General features: G+C 37.4%; 2 protein-coding genes across 2 annotated transcripts; both read left to right on the top strand.

The window, feature by feature from the left end:
* Nucleotides 1-761: 761 nt before the first annotated feature.
* LOC101412988 (olfactory receptor 6B9-like) lies at nucleotides 762-1706 on the top strand. Its single transcript, XM_004466959.1, has one exon. It carries the CDS (start codon nucleotides 762-764, stop codon nucleotides 1704-1706), a length of 945 nt encoding a protein of 314 aa, XP_004467016.1.
* A 12393-nt stretch (nucleotides 1707-14099) lies between these two features.
* LOC101412554 (olfactory receptor 6B9-like) lies at nucleotides 14100-15056 on the top strand. Its single transcript, XM_004466958.1, has one exon. The coding sequence runs from the start codon at nucleotides 14100-14102 to the stop codon at nucleotides 15054-15056; it is 957 nt and encodes a 318-aa protein (XP_004467015.1).
* The last annotated feature ends 6299 nt before the right edge of the window (nucleotides 15057-21355 follow it).

Raw genomic sequence — 21355 nt, forward strand, 5'->3', positions numbered from 1 at the left:
ATAATGGGTGTAATAGGAAGAGAGAAGAGTATATGCAAAGCCAAGGGGGCAATATAAGTTATAGGTCTTGTGGGGCAAAAACTATTTGAGTATGTTTGGACATGAACTCTTATTAGTGAGTAAAAAGAGGTAAGGCTAGGGAAATAGGTAGGGATCAAAATGTGAAGTGCCTCTTACGTATAATAAAATATTTGCATCTTTACTTAACGGCTTTGGGGAACCATTGAAAAAATTTTAATATTTTTTTAATTTCCATAGACTCTATATTGAAGAAACTATGCTGGATCAAAGGAATACAGTGAACATATCACACAAATATTAAACTTTTGGAATTTTCCCTGACCTGATATTATTCTCAGAGAGCTCCACGTATCCTTGAGATGAGAGTAAGTCTTCATGCAGAGACCTGGAGTCAACAGGAGAGCGATAATGGGTCTATGTTCACTGACAATTCAGCTGGCCATGTCATAGTGGGTCACATCCAATCATTGTCAACAGATGAGTGAGCATTAGAGATGGCGATGCATTTTGATTCTGAAAGACTTTTATGAATTTTTTTTTTAATTTTGGGAAATAGGTGCGCATCACATTTGCAAATAGTCCCTGTTAAGAGAAGTTAGTTTATTTTATGGGTCTCATTCACAAGAAAAACTGAAATGCTAATTTATCTCTTATTTCCACCTCTTGGTTGATGTCATGGTTGTCTTCATTTTTTGAGGCACTGCCATGGAAGACGTTAATATCTCTCAGTGCTTTTAGTCATGCTGGGAAGAAATATCACTCTGGTCAGTGAGTTCATCCTGGTGGGCTTCCCCACTGCCCCATGGCTGCAGATTCTTCTCTTCTTCCTTTTCCTCATGATCTACCTGCTGGTGGTAGTAGAAAATCTTATCGTCATGCTCACTGTTTGGGTCACTTGCTCTCTCCATAAGCCCATGTATTACTTCCTGTGTAGCATGTCCTTCCTGGAGGTCTGGTATGTTTCTGTCACAGTCCCCAAAATGCTGGATGGATTTCTTCTGCAGAGACGGCGCATCTCCTTCACAGGTTGCATGACCCAACTCTACTTCTTTATCTCTCTTGCTTGCACAGAATGTGTGCTCCTAGCAGCCATGGCCTATGACCGCTATGTGGCCATCTGCTACCCTCTCCGTTATTCAGTCATCATGACTACATGTTATTGTATGCAGCTGGTGGCTTTCTCCTATATGAGTGGTTTCTTGGTCTCTGTGATCAAGGTCTATTTCATTTCACATGTTGCCTTCTGTGGCTCCAATGTCATGAACCACTTTTTCTGTGACATCTCACCAATCCTCAAACTAGCCTGCAAAGACATGTCCACAGCTGAGCTAGTGGACTTTGCCTTGGCTATTGTCATTCTTGTGTTCCCTCTTATCACCACTGTCTTCTCCTATGTCTACATTGTCTCCACTATCCTGCATATACCCTCCTCCCAGGGAAGGAAGAAAGCTTTCTCTACCTGTGCATCCCACCTCACTGTAGTCATAATTTACTACACAGCTATGATATTCATGTATGTCCGGCCCAGGGCTATTGGGTCATTCAATTCCAACAAACTAATCTCAGCTGTGTATGCAGTCCTCACGCCCATGCTAAATCCGTTCATCTACTGCCTGAGGAACCAGGAAGTCAAGAATGCTATGGAAAAGACCTTGGGAGGTGGCCAGTGCCTCCTCTTTAGCTGAGCTCTGCTACCTTGAGGAAAAGACAATTGATCCAACCAAGATATCATTCCCATGACATTTATCATGGTCCTGCATATCAGCCCTGCTTCATAGACCTGGATTCTTAAAGAAATCACAGCATGGGATAAGTTGTGTTTTTTTTTAAAGTTTAATAGTAGAAACAAGACACTTAATATATAATGCTTTGACCATGAACTGTTATTGGTACACACTTAGATAATAAGTGCTTTGAAATAATTTATAAGACATAATGATAATAATTATGTAATATATGCAGATGCTTTTCTTAGTGCTTTACACATAATAAACCATTCTATTCTCATAATACTTCTGTGTGTGAGTTATGGTTGGTTATCTTATATTACAGATTGGGAAATTGAAGTATAGAGAGGTTAACTAATTTACCCAAGATTATATACCTAATAAATTCCAAAGTCATTATTTGAACTCAGGGAGGCTGGCTCTAGAGTCCATTGTGCTAGACTCTTTCTATCCCTAAGATTCTGTGATCAAAGTTCCATGGCATCTTAGTTAATACGCATTGCTGCCTAGAAAAAACAATCCAACAGTTAAGGCATGTATAGTTATATGGTGTTAGGTATTGTGGTTGTAGTAATGGTAGTGATAGTGATTGTTGTGATGGTGTGGATTAGTAATAATGATGATGTAACACCATTGATATTTATAATAATGATGATCATTTCACAAACCTCTCCCAGTTTTGGCCATCTTTCGGGAGTACAGAAGATCATTTCTCATAATACGGGTGTGGGTTCAATAGTTTCATGAGAAGTTAAGGAATTGGTATTACTGCAACATTTGCAGTGTATATGGGTCTCTTGAGCTACTTTCTTTGAGCTTTGCAATTCTTGTCACTTTTCATGCAATATTAAGCCTATCATTAGCAAAATAAAAGGATATAGAAAAGAGATATGTCTTGAGGATTTATAAATCCTCAGGACATCAATAAAGCAGATCCTAGAATCCTCAGGACATCAATAAAGCAGATCTTACAAACTAGGTGGAAAAGAAAATAAAATTTTCTAAGACAAATGGAAGTCTTGGATATCATTGTGTAATCCACTGAATAGATGAGAAATGTAGTACACCAGAAGAGAATTTGACAAAATTGACCAAATTGAGAGTAAAATAAGGAAGAAATATTTACTATCACCACCCTGATTCTATATCCTGACAATTTAAGTGTGAGTTCAAAATTGATCTCACATTTTGACCTAAGCCACCCTCAGCATTATTCAATGTGCCTAGACTGATCTTCTTACACAGGGCTCTTATAATGTTACTCCACTGCTTAAGAACTCTCCATTTGAATTAAATAGAACTGTAGCAGTTTGAAGCTGGGTGAATTCCAGAAAAATCATGTCCTGATTGCTAATTCAATCCTATGGGTGTGACCCTATTATAGTTGGGACCTTTCGATTAGATCATTACAGTTAAGGGTCTTTTGATTAGATTACTTCAGTAAGGCATGACCCAGAGTGGGCCTTAATCCTCTTACTGGCATCCTTTTTAAACAGGATGAGTGTGGAGTGAGACACAGATAGGAAACTGACAAAGAGAAAGCCACAGGAACAGAGATAAATGCAGAAGCTAAGAGAAAGCCGCAAAGCCAGAAACTGTGGGGAATGGTATCTGGAGGAGAGACAGAGACTGGTAGACACTGTCATTTGCCTTAATCGACTGAGGAGTCCAGGATCACCAGCATACAATTTTTGGGGAGAAAGCATTACCTGATGATGCCTTCATTTGGACACTTTTCTCAGTCTCAGAATTGTAAGCTTACAAACCAATAAAATCCTGTTGTAAAATTCAACTCATTTCTGGTATGTTATTTCTGGCAGTTTTTACAAAGTGAAACAAGGACCTACTCATTCTAGCTATTACATTATTTTGGAATCATTCTAACATTCATGAACCTCAATATTATCTTCTCACCTACACCAACTCAACGTTATATTTTAATGATCTGCAATATGAGGCATCCATTCTGATGATATAGCACCTTAATGCACTTGATAACTACATTTCTTCACTTATTCATTCATTTAGTCAGTATTTATAATGTCCCTATTCCATGTCAGGTACTGTGATAGCCCCTAAGGATAAAATGGTAAAAAAAACAAAAATAAATAAATAAACAAATAGCTGCAGATTCTTCCTTCAAATAGCTTAGAGCATGATAGGGAAAATAAAGGCACAATTATATTGTGTTGTAAGTGTGATGATAAAACTACAGGGTGCTGTGAAGGCAAATGGCAGGTAGTTCTAGAACCATCAGAAGAAATGTTCCAGTAGAAATAATATTTAGCCTATTACCTGAAGGAATTAGATTTTTAAAAAAATGAAGGTGTTAGTGAGCATCAGAGATTGTAGGGAGAGGAAAGGCCAAGAGTCAAGAGATAACAGAGCACTCAAAGAACTGAAAGATGATTAGCATGTCTGGAGGATAAAGTGACAAGAGGAAGGAAGGAGTTACAAGAAGTTGATTAATTTTTAACCAATCCAAATCTTACCATTTGTGGGTTTTCTCTTACTAAAAAAGTTTAATGTGTATGTAATATATTCTACAGAGGTGTTTTCAGTTTGACTCCCCACTTGATTTGAATTCCACTAGGGTAGAAACCCACCTTATCACCTCTGCATCTTCAATACCTTTCACACTGCCTGCCTTTGTAGGTACTTATGATGGTTATTCTTTATTTCACCTTCTCTCCCCTGTTATCCATTGTCTCCATTCCTCTATCTGTTTCATCCCTCTTCTCAGGAGGATGAGAGGAATTGATCCTGTGGACTGCATCACCCTGGCTTATTTGGCCCATGGCTTTAACATTGATGAGGCCAATGGGAGGCACCAAATAGGCCAAATGAAGGGTTAAAGGAAAGAGGAGACTTGGGATTTCTTTCTCTGTCTTTCCTGGCTGAGTTCTACGCCTTACAGGTGGCAGTCCTTGCAGAGGCAACTTAAATCATTTGATTGATTGGGGAGGTTTGGGTTAAAAGAATTGCAGTTCAGAATAATTAAAAGACTTTTGGCATGAGAGACTGGATGGATGGTTTGCGGGTCCCAAAAATGTTTGGTGTATGTAATATTTCAGCTATTAATTATCAAATTAACCAAATAAATAAATCATATGGATACTGATAAGCAGAGTTATTTCTGAGCACATGTGGAACAAGAGAATGCCAACCCCAACAATTTGAATAAATAATATTTATTAAAAAATTTTTAATAAAGGCTATTAATTGAATATACAAATTTATATACTACTTATCACACTCTATGTGTTTTTATGAAAATAAATTCACAAATAAAAAATATATTTTTGTCCCTCTTAAGAATTTTTACTGCAGAAAATATGCACAAAGGTTTGATATAAAGATGATACCTAAATTTTATCTTGATCTCTTCATGTTTGCCTTATCTCTAGTGTATACTATTTAACAAATTTCTGTTAAAAATCCCAAATATTGGACAATAACTTTTATCTGCTGTGATTATACTTGCTGTTTTCAAAGAGAGATATATGGCAGGGGGTGGGTGTTTAGGCAAAGGCACATTTTATTATAAATTCTTCATGTGTGCTCAATTCTCTAAGTAACCTCCTGATTGGTGAGCTGTTCTGGACCAGATTAGAAACAAGGTCATTTTTGTTCCATTGGCCTAACTCCTAAACCTGAAAAGGATGAGCCATCTGCATATACTTTCCCCCAGATCCTTAGTGTAACATGGTCCTCATTTTGACAATAGAACACAAGGGAAAGAGAAGGCTGCAATCTAAGGTTAGGGCAAACATACCATAAATTGCTTGTTCCATATGTTCTTTGCCTTGTCTCCTGCCCTCCTACAATTTGGATCCTGTCCTCTTTTCCTCTTGGATTTCTAAGGATAGATTGTCTGCTGTTTAAACGACTTCCTTGGGTTATATTCAAAGTCTCTTCAAGTGAGGTGGGAAAGAAAAGAGCAATGAAAAACAATCCAAAAGGAAGAACCAAGAAAAGAGAAATCTCCTTAAAAGATGAAAGAGTCAAATATCAGACTGCATGGAAGGAAGAATTTTGAAACTTGTTTTACCCACCAAAGCTCAACCATCTAACACTATGCAATTGTGAAATCACTGATGCTCAGGCATACTCTTCTCTAAGGTAGGAGTGGAGAGAAAGTTTTGCTTCTCCCTAGAGTTCAGTATGCACTATTAACATTGTTAAATGATATGTATATTTTTGTCCTTTCAGCAGTACCCCCTCTAAATAATATTAATGTTGTAAAAAACAGGTCACATGTAATAGTGCTTTCTTAGACAACCAGACAGATGAAGAAAAACAAGGCTTGGTACTAGGATCAGTCACCAGGCTGACTTGCCATCAACATCTTGTGGCTCTTTCCTTTTTCCACATCTCATAATCATTGTTATCCTCTCTGCTTGTTGACCCATGAGGATCGCTACAGAAACTTCTCTAATATCTTTGTCACTGTCACATTTGTGTGACAAATCCTATAGCATTTATGTATAAGATCCCCTAGGATGTGTTTTAAAGAAGTCATCACTACTGAGCAGTGAGTTCACCATCCTCTGATTCTGCCCTGCTCTAGGTTCTACGTAGACAAGGTTGTGGAAGGAATCAACATACAAAGCCAGCCCAGCTACAGTGGCAGAAAAACGGTGAGAGAGACAGAAGGAGGAGGAGGAGGAAAAGGAGGAGGAGCAGGAGGAGGAGGAGGAGGAGGAGGAGGAGGAGGAGGAGGAGGAGGAGGAGGTGGTGGTGGCAGAAGCGGTGGCAGAGATGTGCATTTGATAGATAAAAACAGAGGAAACACTTTCCCATCTTAATCTCTATCATCAGGGATATAAGGGTATTCAAGAAATACAGAAGTAACCCTTGCATTTTGGCTTAAAAGTCTTACCATAGGTATGACGAAGATGATATTGCATTTTCTTTGAATCTGTAACAGAATAACATTTTTTTCCCATATTCCATCTAGACTCCAATCTCTTTTCCAGTTGAGGAGAACAGCAACATCATGGAACTCCGGAGCTTCATAGAGAATCAGTTTCCCAGGAATTTAATATATTCCAAAGTGTCTCTCTCTTTTTTTTTTCCAAAGTGTTTCTTTTTTCCCTTTTCCCCTTTCCTTATCTGCAACTTCTTTCCAGTGGAGTGGCAGAGATCTCCAAGCCAGATTTAACCAAGATGACCTACTTCACCTGGGGCCTATGGTGAGGCATGTAGTCTTAATTAAACATCACAAATCATTTAGTTACTGAGTGGCAACATGCCTCAGGAATGATGCCAGACACTGGAGATAAATAGACAAACAAGGCAAAAACAGGATAAAATTGGTGTTTTCAAAGAGTTCAGAATTTAGTAGTTGTGAAAGGTAAGCAAATATTTGAATATAAAACCATACATGTTATCCTGATATGATGCTCTAAGGTTCAAAATGTTACTAAACAAGAAGAGGCACTGACTAATAGCTGGGTGATGGACAGGAGGTGAGTGATGGCAGTGGTGGACAGGGAAGACTGGATAAAGAAGATGAAGGATGAAATATGAGTAGGTATTGGCCAGGTGGCAAGAGTTAGAAAGGATTTCAGGAGGAAGACAGAATTCAAGCAACTTTACAGAAACTTTAAAGAATATATTGAGTAAGCTCAGGGTGAGTATCAGACAAAGGCAGATGCCTAAAACATGGAGGATATAGAGGATGGAGGGATTAGATCATGAGGACTTGCTATGGTACATAAGAGGTTCACACCTGCGGATGCTGTTTAACTGGAGATCTCTGTTCATACTCATATTTTAGCAAGTTCAGTCTGTAGACAAAAATACTATTTTGTATATAAATATTTTCTTAAATGGACACTAGGCCATTTGCCCCTCCCTCCATATGGTCCCAAGATTCTTGGGGTGCATGTCCACTGAATCTCTGCTGCAGCTTGGACTTTTCATTTTCTTTTCACCCTACCCCTCCTTTTATTTTCACTATTACCCTAGTTCTCATCTAACTTCCTCTGCCTTCTAGGAAAATCTATTTTCTCATTTGTACAAAACTCATCTGATTAACCTACTTAAATTCTGTTCCTTTGGGTCAGCAAGTCAGCTCTCTCCTCTTACTGAGCCAATACTCTTTTCCTAATCAAGACCTTCACAGGTAGGAAATCAGAAGTGATTAGTTGGAACATCAAGGCAGAAATCAATGTACAGTGTGTGTGGGCGGAGGTAATAGTGTAGGCTTAGAGTTTAGACACATATGGGAGTTCAACTTGTGGAATCATGAAGAGCATCACAAATATTAGGAGGTCTTCAATGTTAGGAGGCAAGTAGCTCATGGAAAACTCAAGTTGAACATTTCGGACTAATCATAATGAATAAAATGGTGTATAAAAGCTAAACTCAGGAGTGATAAGTTTAGACAAGAAAAGTTTGAACAAAAAGTAAAATCAGTTGGTTTAAGTATGATTTTCAAAACCAAAGATCAGGAGAGTGATGGTAAAAATATAATGAATAAATAAAAATAAAACATAAAACATAAACAAATAGGTAGTCTAGACTCTTGATACCCAACATTTTGAGTATGGATTGGGAGTGTGGCACCAGACATAGAGATAGGTGGGAATTGATACTTGAAGGAAGATTTTTGTGTAGTAGAAAGAGTATATACTTTGAGGATTGGCAGGCTTAGGTTATAACCCATCTTTCCCATTTACTATTTGTGTGCATTTAAACCAAATTATTATCTCTTATCTGTAACATGGGACAAATAATATCTACCTTTTAAAGTTGTTGTGTGAATTAAGTGAGACAAAGTATGGAAAGAAGCTAGCACAAGTTCTGCCATATGGAACATGCTCAGTAAATAATAAATATCATTATTAGACAGACTATAAGGGTTGAGAGGTAGCAAAGGCAGAAGTGAATAGTGAAAATGATGAGGACCAAGTGGGGAAACTGGGTGAAAAGTGAGCAGGGAGAATGTGTGGGACAGCATTTTCATGTTCCCTCATTCATGTACACAGAGTGGTGGATTGTAGGTAGAGACCTAAGTAATTCCCCAAATTGAGACAGTCCATACACCTGCTCAAAGTTTCAATAGTAAATATGAATCTTAAAAAGAAAGAGAGTTTGGACTAATATTAGAGAATATGTAAATGGGACTCATCTCATTTTCTGCATGTGGTCAGTATGATAAGAAATATTCAATCAGATATTACAAGACTTGGTCAGTGTGTTGGAAATGGAGAGAATTACTGCAAGGTTATAGGAATAAGTTTTGAAGTAAGAATGCCAAACATATATAACCTCTTCCTCCTTCCTTTGTCCTTTTCTCTCGTCCACACCACAAATTCGTTCTAATAAAATGCAAGTCATTCCATCGTTAACTCTTCATCACTTTACTCTCTACCTTTGCATTTGCTGTTTTCTCTCATTACTATATTACGTCTTCTAAAACCCAACAAATGCTTCATATTAGTTTATTTGGCACCTCTATGTTAAAGAATATCTGGGATCCCAGAAACAAAGACTTTATCTATACTCTGGTTTTCCACTCTACTCAGTCTTCTAAAGTAATGCTTACTATGTTATATTCTGATTTTCTCTTCCCTTGTCTATCTTCTATACTAGACAATGTCTATTTGTCTTGGAAAATACTGGTAGAATATTTTCCCAGTGCCTGGAAAATACTGGTAAAGTATTTTGCTAGTACCAGGAAATACCTGGTAGAATCAAAGAGGAAAGATCTAGGGTAGGTGGGGGGGGGGGGGGGCCATGGAAGAAGGAAACTAACTCTAACATTTTTAAATTGCAAAAGACATGTATGTTACCAGAGAGGCAGTAGCAGCAGAAAATAAGCAGTTGGAGGGATGGAAAGAGAGGGGTTAATGGGTCGTATAATGCTCTGAAGCAGACAAAAACAATATGACCAGTAAAGAATTAGAGGACTATTTTTAGGAAGAGAGAGAATTGATTTACCAACTTCAATAATTGTAGGAAACAATTCAGATAAGAGGAAGCTGCAAGAAGAATTCTTAATACATCATCAAGGTCAGATCACTCATCTGCTCAAAACCTTCCAAAAACACCCAAGTCCACTCAGAGTAAAAGCCAACATGTTACAACTGCATACAGGATATCACCTTCTCCACAATTGCTTCTCTGATTTCATTTTCTAGTGCTCTCTCCTCCACTCTGCTCCAGCCATTATGGCCTCCTTGGTACTCCTCACACTCTGCTAAGATCTTAGAGTCTTTGAACTAGTGGATCCCTTTGCCTGGAAATCTCTTCTACCAGCTGGGCCCTCGTCTAATACCTTCACTTTCTCCAACACTCTGCTCATGACTCTTATCCTGACCACCCTGTTTAAAAGAAGAATCTGCCATCCACTCCCTGCACTCCAGTTTTTCCCTACCTGCTCTATGTAATTTCTACTTAGGACTTATCAATTCACCCTTTTATGTCTTCATGGTATTTGTTGTTTATCACCTGTCTCCCTTTCCTAGTATGTAACTACTTAAGCTCAGGTCTTTTAACCTGTTTTTGTCTGCTTTTTTCACGAGGTATTCCAAGCTTCTAGAATAGTGCCTGTCACATAATAGGTGGTCAATAATTATGTGTGGAAAGAATGAATTAAACATACAGAAAGAGATGGGTTAGCTAATCAGTATGAGATTCCTGAGAAATGGAATCTAGAGCTGAAGGCAGGACTGGTCTTAGATGAACTAAAGAAGGAATGAGCAGAGATGGTCAGTGGAGACAAAAGACATTAATGATTTGTAGTGAGAGGGTGAATAAATTCCTGTTTATTCATTTGTCTGCTGAGAGTTGTGAATAGAGTGGTGTGGCAGTTGAAGATCAGAAGCAGAAATTTTTGGGAAAAGTGGAGAGAGAAAACCTGAAAACATGTTGTAGGATAATTAATCATTATTTGTAGCACAGTGAGGCTTCACAGCTGTAAGATCATGGTGGCATCATTGTTTTATTGTTAATTTTTTAATTTTAATTTTTACCAACTTTCCCTCTTCCTCTCCTCTCCCATTCTCCCTTCTCTGGTAACCTGTAATTTGCTTTCTATCTCTGCAGATATGCTATTTCACGTCACCTCTTATTTATAAGTGATATCATATAATATTTTTCCTTATGCGCCTTGCTTATTTCACTGAACATAATGTTTTCAAGGTACTTCCACATTGCAACATGTCCCATAAATTCATTTTTTTTTCTTATGGACAAGCGATATTCCACTGTGTGTATGTCCACATTTTGTTTAGCCATTCATTTGTTAATGGAAGTGTGTTCTGTTTTTTTTTTTAAAAGCTTTTGCTATTGTGAATAATGCTGCTATAAACATTGGTGTACAAGTATGTTTGACATCTAGCTTCACTCACTTTGAGTGAATTGGAATAACCAGATCAAATGGCAATTCTTTATTTTCTTTTTACCTTAATGTTTCTTTTGTCTAATAATATTAGATATTATTTATATAATAATCTTCTGATTGCTATTTGTGTGAAATGTTTTCTTACATCTTTTCACTTTCAATCTATTTATTTGTATCAATAGATCAAAGATGGTTGTCTTCTGAACAATGTATAGTTGTCACATGTTTCTTTATCCAACCTATTTGCTCTATGGTTCAAAGATGGTTGTCTTGTAAACAACATAAATTTGGGTCATCTTTCTTTATCCATCCTGCCAATCTCTGTCTTTTGATTGAAGAGGTTAATCCATTTACATTTTGGAAATTACTAAGAAGGCAAGATTTCCTTCTGCCATTTTGCTTATTGTTTTTTGTAAGTCTTATGCCTTTATTTGTCCTTTGTTCCCTTGGTTACTGCTTTCTGTTTTGTTTAGATGATCTTTTATAATAAGCTATTTTGAATTACTTATCCTTTGCTTTTGTGTACATTTATAAGTTTTATTTTATGTTTACCATAGGAATAACATTTAGCACCCTAAATCTATTACAATTTTGTTTGTATTGATTCCAACTTAACCTCAATTGCCTGCACATAGACTGAACCTATATGCTCCATCCCTCCCTTTGATGTTCTCATCAAAAATTATATCTTTACATGTGTTGTGCCTAGTCAAGCAGATTTACACTTGTTTTTTATGCATTTGAATATTAAGTCTTACAAGGAGTAAAAGACAGCATCAAATGAAAAGTGAACAATACTGGCATGCATGTTTATTCATGTTGTTACACTGGAGATCGTCATTTCTTCACCCAGCTTTGGCAAGCTGTCTAGTGTCCTTTCCTTTCAGCATGGAAGACTCCTTCAGCATTTCCTTCCTGTAAGGCAAGTCTAGGGGTGAGGAACTCCTTCAGCTTCTGTTTGCCCAGAAATATGGTCATTTCTGCCTTTTGTTCAAAGGACAACTTTGCTGAGTATATTATTCTCAGGTACTTTTTTCTTCCAGCAATCTAATTATGCCTCCCAGTGGATGGTAGCATCATTTTGCCCTATTATGTGATTTTTCTCCATCAGGGCTCAGCTGCGTAGGTGTAAATAGGGAGAAAACCTGTTGCTTTCTTTGAAGGCCACCTGCACGGGCAGTGTTATGTACTTCCTCCAATGGGCTAATCGTGTGTGGGTTGTGACTCAGACACATTGGACTGTAATGGCTGATTTTTTTAAAAATATCCTGAAGATTGTGAATGCAGGATCTGATTTCTTCCTGTTTATATTTTTCAGGATCTAGTGTAGGACAAGACCCCAAATAAATATCTTTAACATAACCACCAAAATAACTGTAAATGTTCTCTATTTACCAATTGTTAGAGCTTTTAGTATGGTAATAGAATCCTTTTTTCACTCATAAGGGAACTGAGGTTTAGAAAAGATAAAACTTGCTTCAGATAATAAAATTAGTGGGAGATAATCATGAACTAGAATTCAGGTATTCCAATTCTTTGTCCCACTGGCCTGGAGTGTTCTTATCACACTTTTAAAATATTGGGGCTCCTTTTGTCCATATCTTGTTATGTTAAGTTTTCCATGATTTCTGAAAGATAAGACATATGGGCATGTGCATTCACAAATGAATGTCTGGTTCTATAATTGTTCAGTTATAGGCTGTGTGCTCTCATACCACTTCCTTGGCAAAAATTTTCCTCCCTGAGAGAGTTTTTAAAATTAATTAAAGGATCATTCTTAATTGATAAAGGAGACAAATTTGAGTTTTATTTCTATTAGCTTTTCCAACACATATAACCAATTACTTTATTGGAGATCTGGGGTTTTAGACCAAAAATACATACATATCAAAAATAATTACTAAATGTGTGAAATTCCATGTTTCATTCTTCTTTCCAATTCCCTGAGTTCTGCTTCTCCCTTTCTCTGTAGATCATAGGCTATCTCTATTGGTCTCCCTAAGAAATATGTTTCCCTTTTAAATTCATTTTATTTATAACCTCAAGCCAACTTATATCTCTATTTTCCTTTCTTGTATGCCCATTTCCAGAAATGATTTTAAATTTCAGTTTTCTCTTCAGATCAATATTGCCCTGGGAAGCCAAGACCCTTCTGAGTTGTTGAACTTCCAGAGCATATCCTCCCAAAGCAACCCCTTGTCTCCAAGCACTGTCCATAATAATGAGTAGTTTCAGGATTGAAGAGCTGACAGAATTGCCCAAGTAAGACTTTTTCCCGGAATGAAAAAAAAATTTTGAGGCATCTTTGAGGACAGAAAAATCTCACAAAGTAATCTAAGATAAAAACTATTTGCAAATATTATTGAGCCACCTAAAAATTCAAAATGTGTTTTAACATTCCAAGAAGGTAGACATTTGCTCATCCCATTTTTAAAGCATAGCCTTGAAAATATGCAAAGAATAATTAACCATCATGGCCAGATTCTTCAAAAGATATCCAGGATAATTGAGAATTAGGCCACAGTCAGTGTTTTACCTGAACAGGATAATTTTTTCCAGTTGATATCCTCCTTATTTTCTCCAGGTTTTAAATTTCTCTGCTTTCCTGCTTTGCTTCCTGGACCATCATTGAACACTTATTCCAACCACCATGGTCTCCTGCCTTATAGCTTCTTCTGAAATTCAGGGATTGGTGATAAGGAAAGCATTTACTACTACTAATATCTAATGATCTATTTCTGACCCAGATCTAAAAGCTTGAGTCCTGAATATAACTTTATTATTCTGCTGTGAGATCTTCGGCTTTGTATCTGAGGCAGATTGTTTTCGGGTCTTGTTCTGTCCCCTGATTTTCTGGAGAGGATCTTGTGGATACTCATGACTACTAGATCCTGCCAGTAGGGTTAAGTTAGTGATAAAGTGCCTGTAACCTGACAGGCCCTTGCTGATAAGTGGCATTATTATTATTAAGTCCATTGTCTTTTGGTGTTCAAAATATGTGGAAGGTGAACATCACCAGTATTAGTGAGTTCGTCCTGTTGGGCTTCCCATCTGCCCCTTGGTTGCAGTTTCTGCTCTTCTTCCTCTTCCTCAACACCTATTTATTTGTGCTGTTGGAGAATTTGGTCATCATCTTTACTGTATGGGTCACTGCATCCCTCCATAAGCCCATGTACTATTTTCTGGGTACGATGTCCTTTCTGGAAACCTGGTATATTTCTGTCACGGTGCCCAAGATGTTGACTGGATTCCTACATCATCCCAATACCATCTCCTTCCTCGGCTGCATGACCCAGCTCTATTTCTTCATCTCACTTGCCTGTACTGAATGTGTGCTTTTGGCTGCCATGGCCTATGACCGGTACGTGGCCATATGCTGGCCTCTTCGCTATCCAGTCATGATGACCACAAGGTTTTGTGTTCAGCTGACCATCAGTTCCTGGGCGAGTGGCTTCACCATCTCCATGACAAAAGTATACTTCATCTCACAAGTTGCCTTTTGTGGCAACAATGTCTTGAACCATTTCTTCTGTGATGTGTCTCCCATCCTCAAACTGGCCTGCATGGACTTTGCTTTGGCCGAGATGGTGGACTTTATGCTAGCTCTCGTCATTCTTGTGTTTCCTCTCTCAGCCACTGTCCTCTCCTATGCCTTTATTGTCTCTACCATCCTCCACATACCCTCAGCCAGTGGACAGTGGAAGGCCTTCTCCACCTGTGCCTCTCACCTTACAGTGGTGATCATCTTCTACACAGCTGTGATCTTCATGTATGTCCGGCCTCAGGCCATTACCTCACTCAACTCCAACAAACTGATTTCAGCTATATATGCAGTCTTTACTCCCATGTTCAATCCTATCATCTACTGCCTGCGGAACACGGAGGTCAAGCAAGCCATCCGAAAGGCCATGGCCAGGGGCCGAGCCCTTTTCTTGAGAGATTCTCTTTGCTGAAGAGACTCAGTCACTGCTTTTCTTTTCACCATTACTGATTCCACCTCAAAAACCACATCCATTGGAGTAATTCTACAATTATAAACATGCTTATTTAGTAGAATGTTTTAGGGACATGGGGCCATAGACCAGAGGAAATTTCCTTTTCTGGCAGGTCTTAAATAATTTCTTTTAAAAAGCACTGAGTGAAATAATCAAAATTCTAAGAGACATAATTAGTAAGACCTATAAAATGTTTTTTTATAAAAATAATATTAAGAAAAAAAATCAGTTATTATCTAATGATATTTAGAATTCTATTGGTGAGATTTTTCCGTTTTGATTTTGTTTTGCTTTAGAAGTCTCCTTTATCGTTTGGGGGGTTGCATAACAGAGGTTCTTCTATAGTCAAAGGTCCCTGTTTCTTGCTTCTTCATGGTGATTGAGCTGGTCCTTTTATAATCAAATGTCCTTGATATCTCCTTTCAATTGCTTTTCAAATTTTAGGAAAATGAAAGGCAAAGTTCCTTCAGTCTCTGATAGAGATATAATAAAGTAGAAACCATGGCAGACAGCAAGAGTATATATGGATGCAAGTAGTATTTCATGCTTTAGTTCTTTTCCTTTGTAAAAACCTCTACATGTAATTATTTTTAAGATTTATTTTTTATTTATTTCTCTCCCCTTCCCCATCTGCTCTCTTGTGTCCATTCACTGTGTGTTCTTCTGTGTCTGCTTGCATTCTTGTCAGCCACACCAGGAATCTGTGTCTCTTTTTGTTGCATCATCTTGCTGTGTCAGCTCTCCATGTGTGTGGCGCCATTCCTGGGCAGGCTGCACTTTTTTCAAATGGGGTGGCTCTCCTTATGAGGCACACTCCTTGCACATGGGGCTCCCCTACACGGGGGACACCCCTGTGTGGCACAGCACTCCTTGCAACCTAGCCAGAGGAAAGGCCGTATGAAATTCAGTGGCTGTTGGTTAAGCCCACTCCTTTATATATAAAGGAAGAATTGGCATTGACAAGATGCCTAGTGCTTTGATTTAGATGGCTCTTGGCCTGAATTTTCTGAGGTCTCTGAGGATTTTCCCAGGAAAATCACCGACTCATTTGTTTTCCTTTTGATTTTGTGAAGGTGGATTCCATGTGCTAAGGAATAATATAAGCTTTCAATTGGCTAATATAAAATGAAAATGAAAGATGGATTCTACTGGCCCAGAAACAACATTGGATGAGTGAAATAATAAAATATGTTTTCAATACAGTTTGAAGATGACAGACATAGCAATTTAATTCAGTACTTTGGAGGCCATATTTTATAAGTTTTATAATAATCGAGCTGTTGATTTATTCAACAATATATTGTCTGTGTTTTGACTTTATTTGTCTTGTAACTCCATGACCTGACCTTTTTATATTGTTTCTATAAAATATCAAATGAGATTGTTTTAATTTGGTTTTATGTAATGTTGGGAACTGAATCATGTCCCCTACAAGAGGCATGTTCAGGTCCCAACCCTTAGTCCCATGTATGAACCCATTTGCTAACAGGACCTTTGAAGATGTTATTAGTTAAGATGTTCCCAAACTGAATGAGGGTGGGGCTTAATCCAATATGACTGAAGTCCTTATAAGCAAAGAAAATTGGACACAGAGAAATGCCACAGAGAGCAGCCAGAAGCTGGAATTCAGTGGAACTAGAAGAGTAAAGAGAAGGTGCTGTCATGTACAATGTGAACTGCCATGTGACAGGAAAGCCAAAAAATCCCAAGATTGCTGGCCTGACAGAAGATACCCACACTGGAGGAATCAAGCCACCTAGCCTCTGAAACCATGAAGAAATAAATTCCTGTCCTTAAACCAACCCACTATTTATTATTTGTTTTAACATCTAGGAAATAAAAAACATATTTATTAAGATGACTTACAAAGTGAGGTACTTTCCAATTTACCTAAATCTATTAAAATATCCTGGCCTTCACTAATTTTAACCTAAATACTGTATATTCTTAATGATATGTACCATACTTCTTTACTCAAAATATAAAGGAAATAGATTATGGTCCTCTTGGGGGAGCTAGAAATAATACAAGGTACTTTATCTTGAATCATATAATTACCTACACAAATGCTAGAATTTTCTAGGCTCTTGTAAAAGATAGGGTTCTGCTGTATAGATTTTGGCATAAAATTTGTTATTTCTTGCTAATGGATAAATAGTGCTATTTCTGAAATCTTTTAAGATTATTTTTATACTTAAAATGCCATTTAATTTCAGTTAAACTTCCCTGGCATCCTTCATATTATAAGTAAACTATCATCTCTCTTTATAGCCTGATATTTCTTTTTTGTACTAAAACATCTGATTTTTAAAATTTTGTTTGCAACCATTAGAATATTTGTTATCTACAATATTGTTGTCCTACCTCTATTTTACTTGATCAATTTGGAATTCTGAGAATATTATCTTATTTCTTCTGTAACAGTACATTTTCCTCTCTTTTTATTGCTCTGTATTTGGTTATATACTTATGTTATTTTAGTGCTTAAAATATATTCTTTTTAAATGTTTAAAGCATTCAGAAAAGTAGTGAAACTAGTTTAACTGACAACTCTGTACATAAACCAGATTTTAAAAATTGAAGATTAAAAGCTTCAGGTAATTATGTTTTGGAATGATATTGCATAACTATATTGTACCTTGGGAATATATATATATATGTGTGTGTATATATATATTATACCAATATCAAAAGAACAGCATTCAAAATAGCATTCAAGAAGGAAAGATGATATGGCATACAGCTCAATAGAAATCTTCAAACAATGGGAAAGATGGAGAAAGGCTATGGTTTTCCTGAACATCCATCAGGGAGTGAACTGGAAGAAGTAATAGATGAATTGTCAAAACTGAAGATAGAAGAAAGGTTCCATTTAAAAAGAAATGGGCTGGATAACATCTTTAGTCAAATTTTTCCATTGATTGCAAAAAAAATGGGGATTCTATTTTTACTGAGTGCATCAGTAAAGGTTCACCCAGTAAAGGAAATATATATTAAAAGATTTATGGCAGGGAACTGGCTGACTTGATTATGAGGGCTGACAAGTCCAAAAATCACAGGGCCAGCTTTCAGGAAGAGTAGACTGGAACACTTGGATACAAGCCAAAGATTCTACCCAATGAGAGCTCTTCTTCCTCAGGGAAGACTCAGTTCTGCTCTCAAAGCCTTTCAATTGATTAAGTCAGTCTCATCCATAATATCCAGTATAATCTCCCTTATTTAGAGCCAATTGATTATGAGCTTTACTCACATTTACAAAATACCTTCATAAGAACACCTCAATTCGTGTTTGGTTGACTACCTGGGGACTGTAGCCAAACTCAGGTACAAACATTAAACTGACCATCACAGTCAAACCCTTGTCAACTTGGCAGTCATATACGTCTCCTTAAACCACACATCAGTCCACATAAAGACAATAAATAACAAAGCCATATTTCCACCTACTGTGATGCAACTATCCTGAACACACATAAAACAAGAAGATGCAAATTTCTTGAGTGATGTTCATTCTCCTCCTTCGATATCTTGTAACTTAAGTACTGTGAAGTGAAATTCATTATGATTAATACCTCTTGTACTAGATAATTAGGAAGTAAGAGAAGAAAACAAAATATCTGGCAAATACATATATATATATATATATATATATATATATATATATGCACACAAACATATTCACAAAAAAATAAGGTAGAAATACTCATAGCTATTACAGCCATCTGTGCAACTGATCACATCATCTTAGCTGATATTTATAGCTATCTTTTTCCATTACCCATTCCATATTCTCCTTGTCCTCAGCAAACACCTCAGTGGACTGTGGTTCTTTGCTTATTGGGAAGGCCTGTACATTTATTCCTGAAACTCATTACAAGTTCTGTCTGAATTGAATTGTAGTTTTCTGTTAACTTTAATCACAGACATGGCAGCACTAAGATATGTCCTAAGGGATCTCCTATATTACAGACATAATCTTCCTTATCTCCATTGTGTAGTAGCAACAAATATCCCTTTCATAATCTGGATCATGAGAAGCCAAAAGTGACTAGTGACAATATCATATTCTTGTTACATGGAATCAGTGTTGTAGCTTCTAGTGGAACTATACCTCCCTTTGAAACAAATACCTCTAGACCAGCAGAGCCTAAGGTCATAGAGATGGGAAGCAAATATCTTGTTAATGGTTGCTAAAGGCTAATAGGGAATAAAGCCACCTCCATTTCTACCCTTTGATTTTTGGGCCCATGAATCATGACTATGGAAGAAATAGAAACACATATAGGATGTCAATTTAGAGCATATATAGCATTTTGAAGGGCATTGCCCAAACTCTACATAATATCACAACCTTGGTATTATGAGTACTATAACTACATGTTCAGAAGGCCATCCCATAATTATTTGAAACCAGGTGCTTCAGAATGATGGGGAACATGGTAATACCAGCAAAATCCATGTCCAAAGGCATAATGCCATACTTCATTTGCTTTGAAATGAATTCCTTGATCAGAAATAATGTTATGTGGAATACCAGGACAGTGCGTAAGTCATTCTTTAAGTCTATGGATGGTAGTTTCGGAAAAAACATCATGTGCAGGAAAGGCAAATCCAAATTCACATTAGGGTTTACTTCAGTAAGAATAAAATTGCTACTCCATGGTGAAATCAGTCCATTGTAATCAATGAACATCAGGTAGTTGGATATAATTGCCCTTGGGAATGGTGCCATATAATGGAATCTGTGCTGGTCTCTGGCACATTGGGCTCTCCCTATTGTAAGGTGTCCTTTGGTGAATTGAATTTGATCTTGCTAAGTCCATGCATAACCCCCATTCTTTCTACCATGACCATTTTTTTTCATGAGCTTATTGGGCGATGACAGGCATAAAAAGGGAAAGAGGCCAACTGTTATCCACAGAATGGGTAATCATGTCCATTTCATTATTAAAATCCTTCCTTGCTAGGGTCAGCCTTGAGTAAGGATTCACACAGGATACAGATATCTTCACATTCTTTTCTCATTCAGGGAGTCCATACATATACTTATTCCCCAGACCTCTTTGTCACCAATTTCCTAATTATATTCCTTCCAAGTTCCTGACCATCTACCCAAACCATTGGCTACTGCTCATTAACATGTATAGGCTCGTACTTAGACCTTTTCTAAATGAACAAACAGCTGCTGTCCAAAGTTGTTCCCACCATTGTCCTCCTGGGATATGGCAGAAAGGGGTTTTAGAGTTGTAGCTGTACAATTTTAGATAGAGGCTGCATATTGTGCAGAACCTGTTTTGTCTAGGCCCAGATTTTCACTTCCTTAATCAACTAGTAATAGAAAACTCCCTAATGAGTCCATATGGCAGACTGGAAAGAGAAGGTAATGTAGCAGGAGCAGGAGTCATGGGCATTTGGACTAGCTTCTTATGTACACTGTGTGACATTAGGGCCTGCTTAAACCTAGTCATATATATCTCATTTCCATTTGTTGATGGAGTTCTTCTGTTTATGTCCAACACTATGGATTGGTAGGTCAGAAAACACCCAGTTCATGATGAACATCTAGGTCACATGGTAACTAGGTGATCATGGTTAAGTGTTCAGTGTTTATTAAGGCTGAATAGCAAGCCAAAAGTTGTTCTCCTGAAGAAAAGTAGTTATCTGCAAAGGATAACAGGACTTTACTTCAAAATCATAAGGGTCTGTACTGCAAGTCTCCTATAATGGTCTTCCAAAGGCAACAAACAGCATCTCTGTCTGTCATTGACACTTCAAGCACCATCAATCTTTTAAATCATATGGCCCATGTGGCACAGTTGTTTGAATGACTGCCTGGACCATTTGCAGAACCTTCTATACAATGAGCAGTTTTTTGGGTCATTTGGTAAATGGGCTGAAGAAGCACAGCCAAGTATAAATATGTGGCCCCCAATATCCCAAAAGGCCCACTTGGTGTGTGTCTCTTTTTTGGTTATAGGAGAGCCCAGATGCAGCAATTCATTCTTTACCTTAGATGGAATATCTCAACATACCCCACACTTACTACATTCCTAGAAATTTCACTTAGGTAGAAGGCCCCCAAATTTTGTCAGATTTACTTCCCACACACTGACATGCTAATCGCTTACCAATACGTCTAGAGTAATTTTTATTTCCTCCTAACAAGGCCCAATAATAATCAATGCAGTGGACCACTGTAATGTCTTATAAAAAGGGGAAAAGTAATCATAGTCTTTGTGGCTTAAATTATGGCAAAA

This window comes from Dasypus novemcinctus, chromosome 10, assembly GCF_030445035.2.
Source record: "Dasypus novemcinctus isolate mDasNov1 chromosome 10, mDasNov1.1.hap2, whole genome shotgun sequence".
NCBI classification, from domain to species: domain Eukaryota; kingdom Metazoa; phylum Chordata; class Mammalia; order Cingulata; family Dasypodidae; genus Dasypus; species Dasypus novemcinctus.

Coding starts and splice junctions, on each gene's coding strand:
- LOC101412988 (XM_004466959.1), top strand. CDS start 762: ATGCTGGGAAGAAATATCACTCTGGTCAGTGAGTTCATCCTGGTGGGC.
- LOC101412554 (XM_004466958.1), top strand. CDS start 14,100: ATGTGGAAGGTGAACATCACCAGTATTAGTGAGTTCGTCCTGTTGGGC.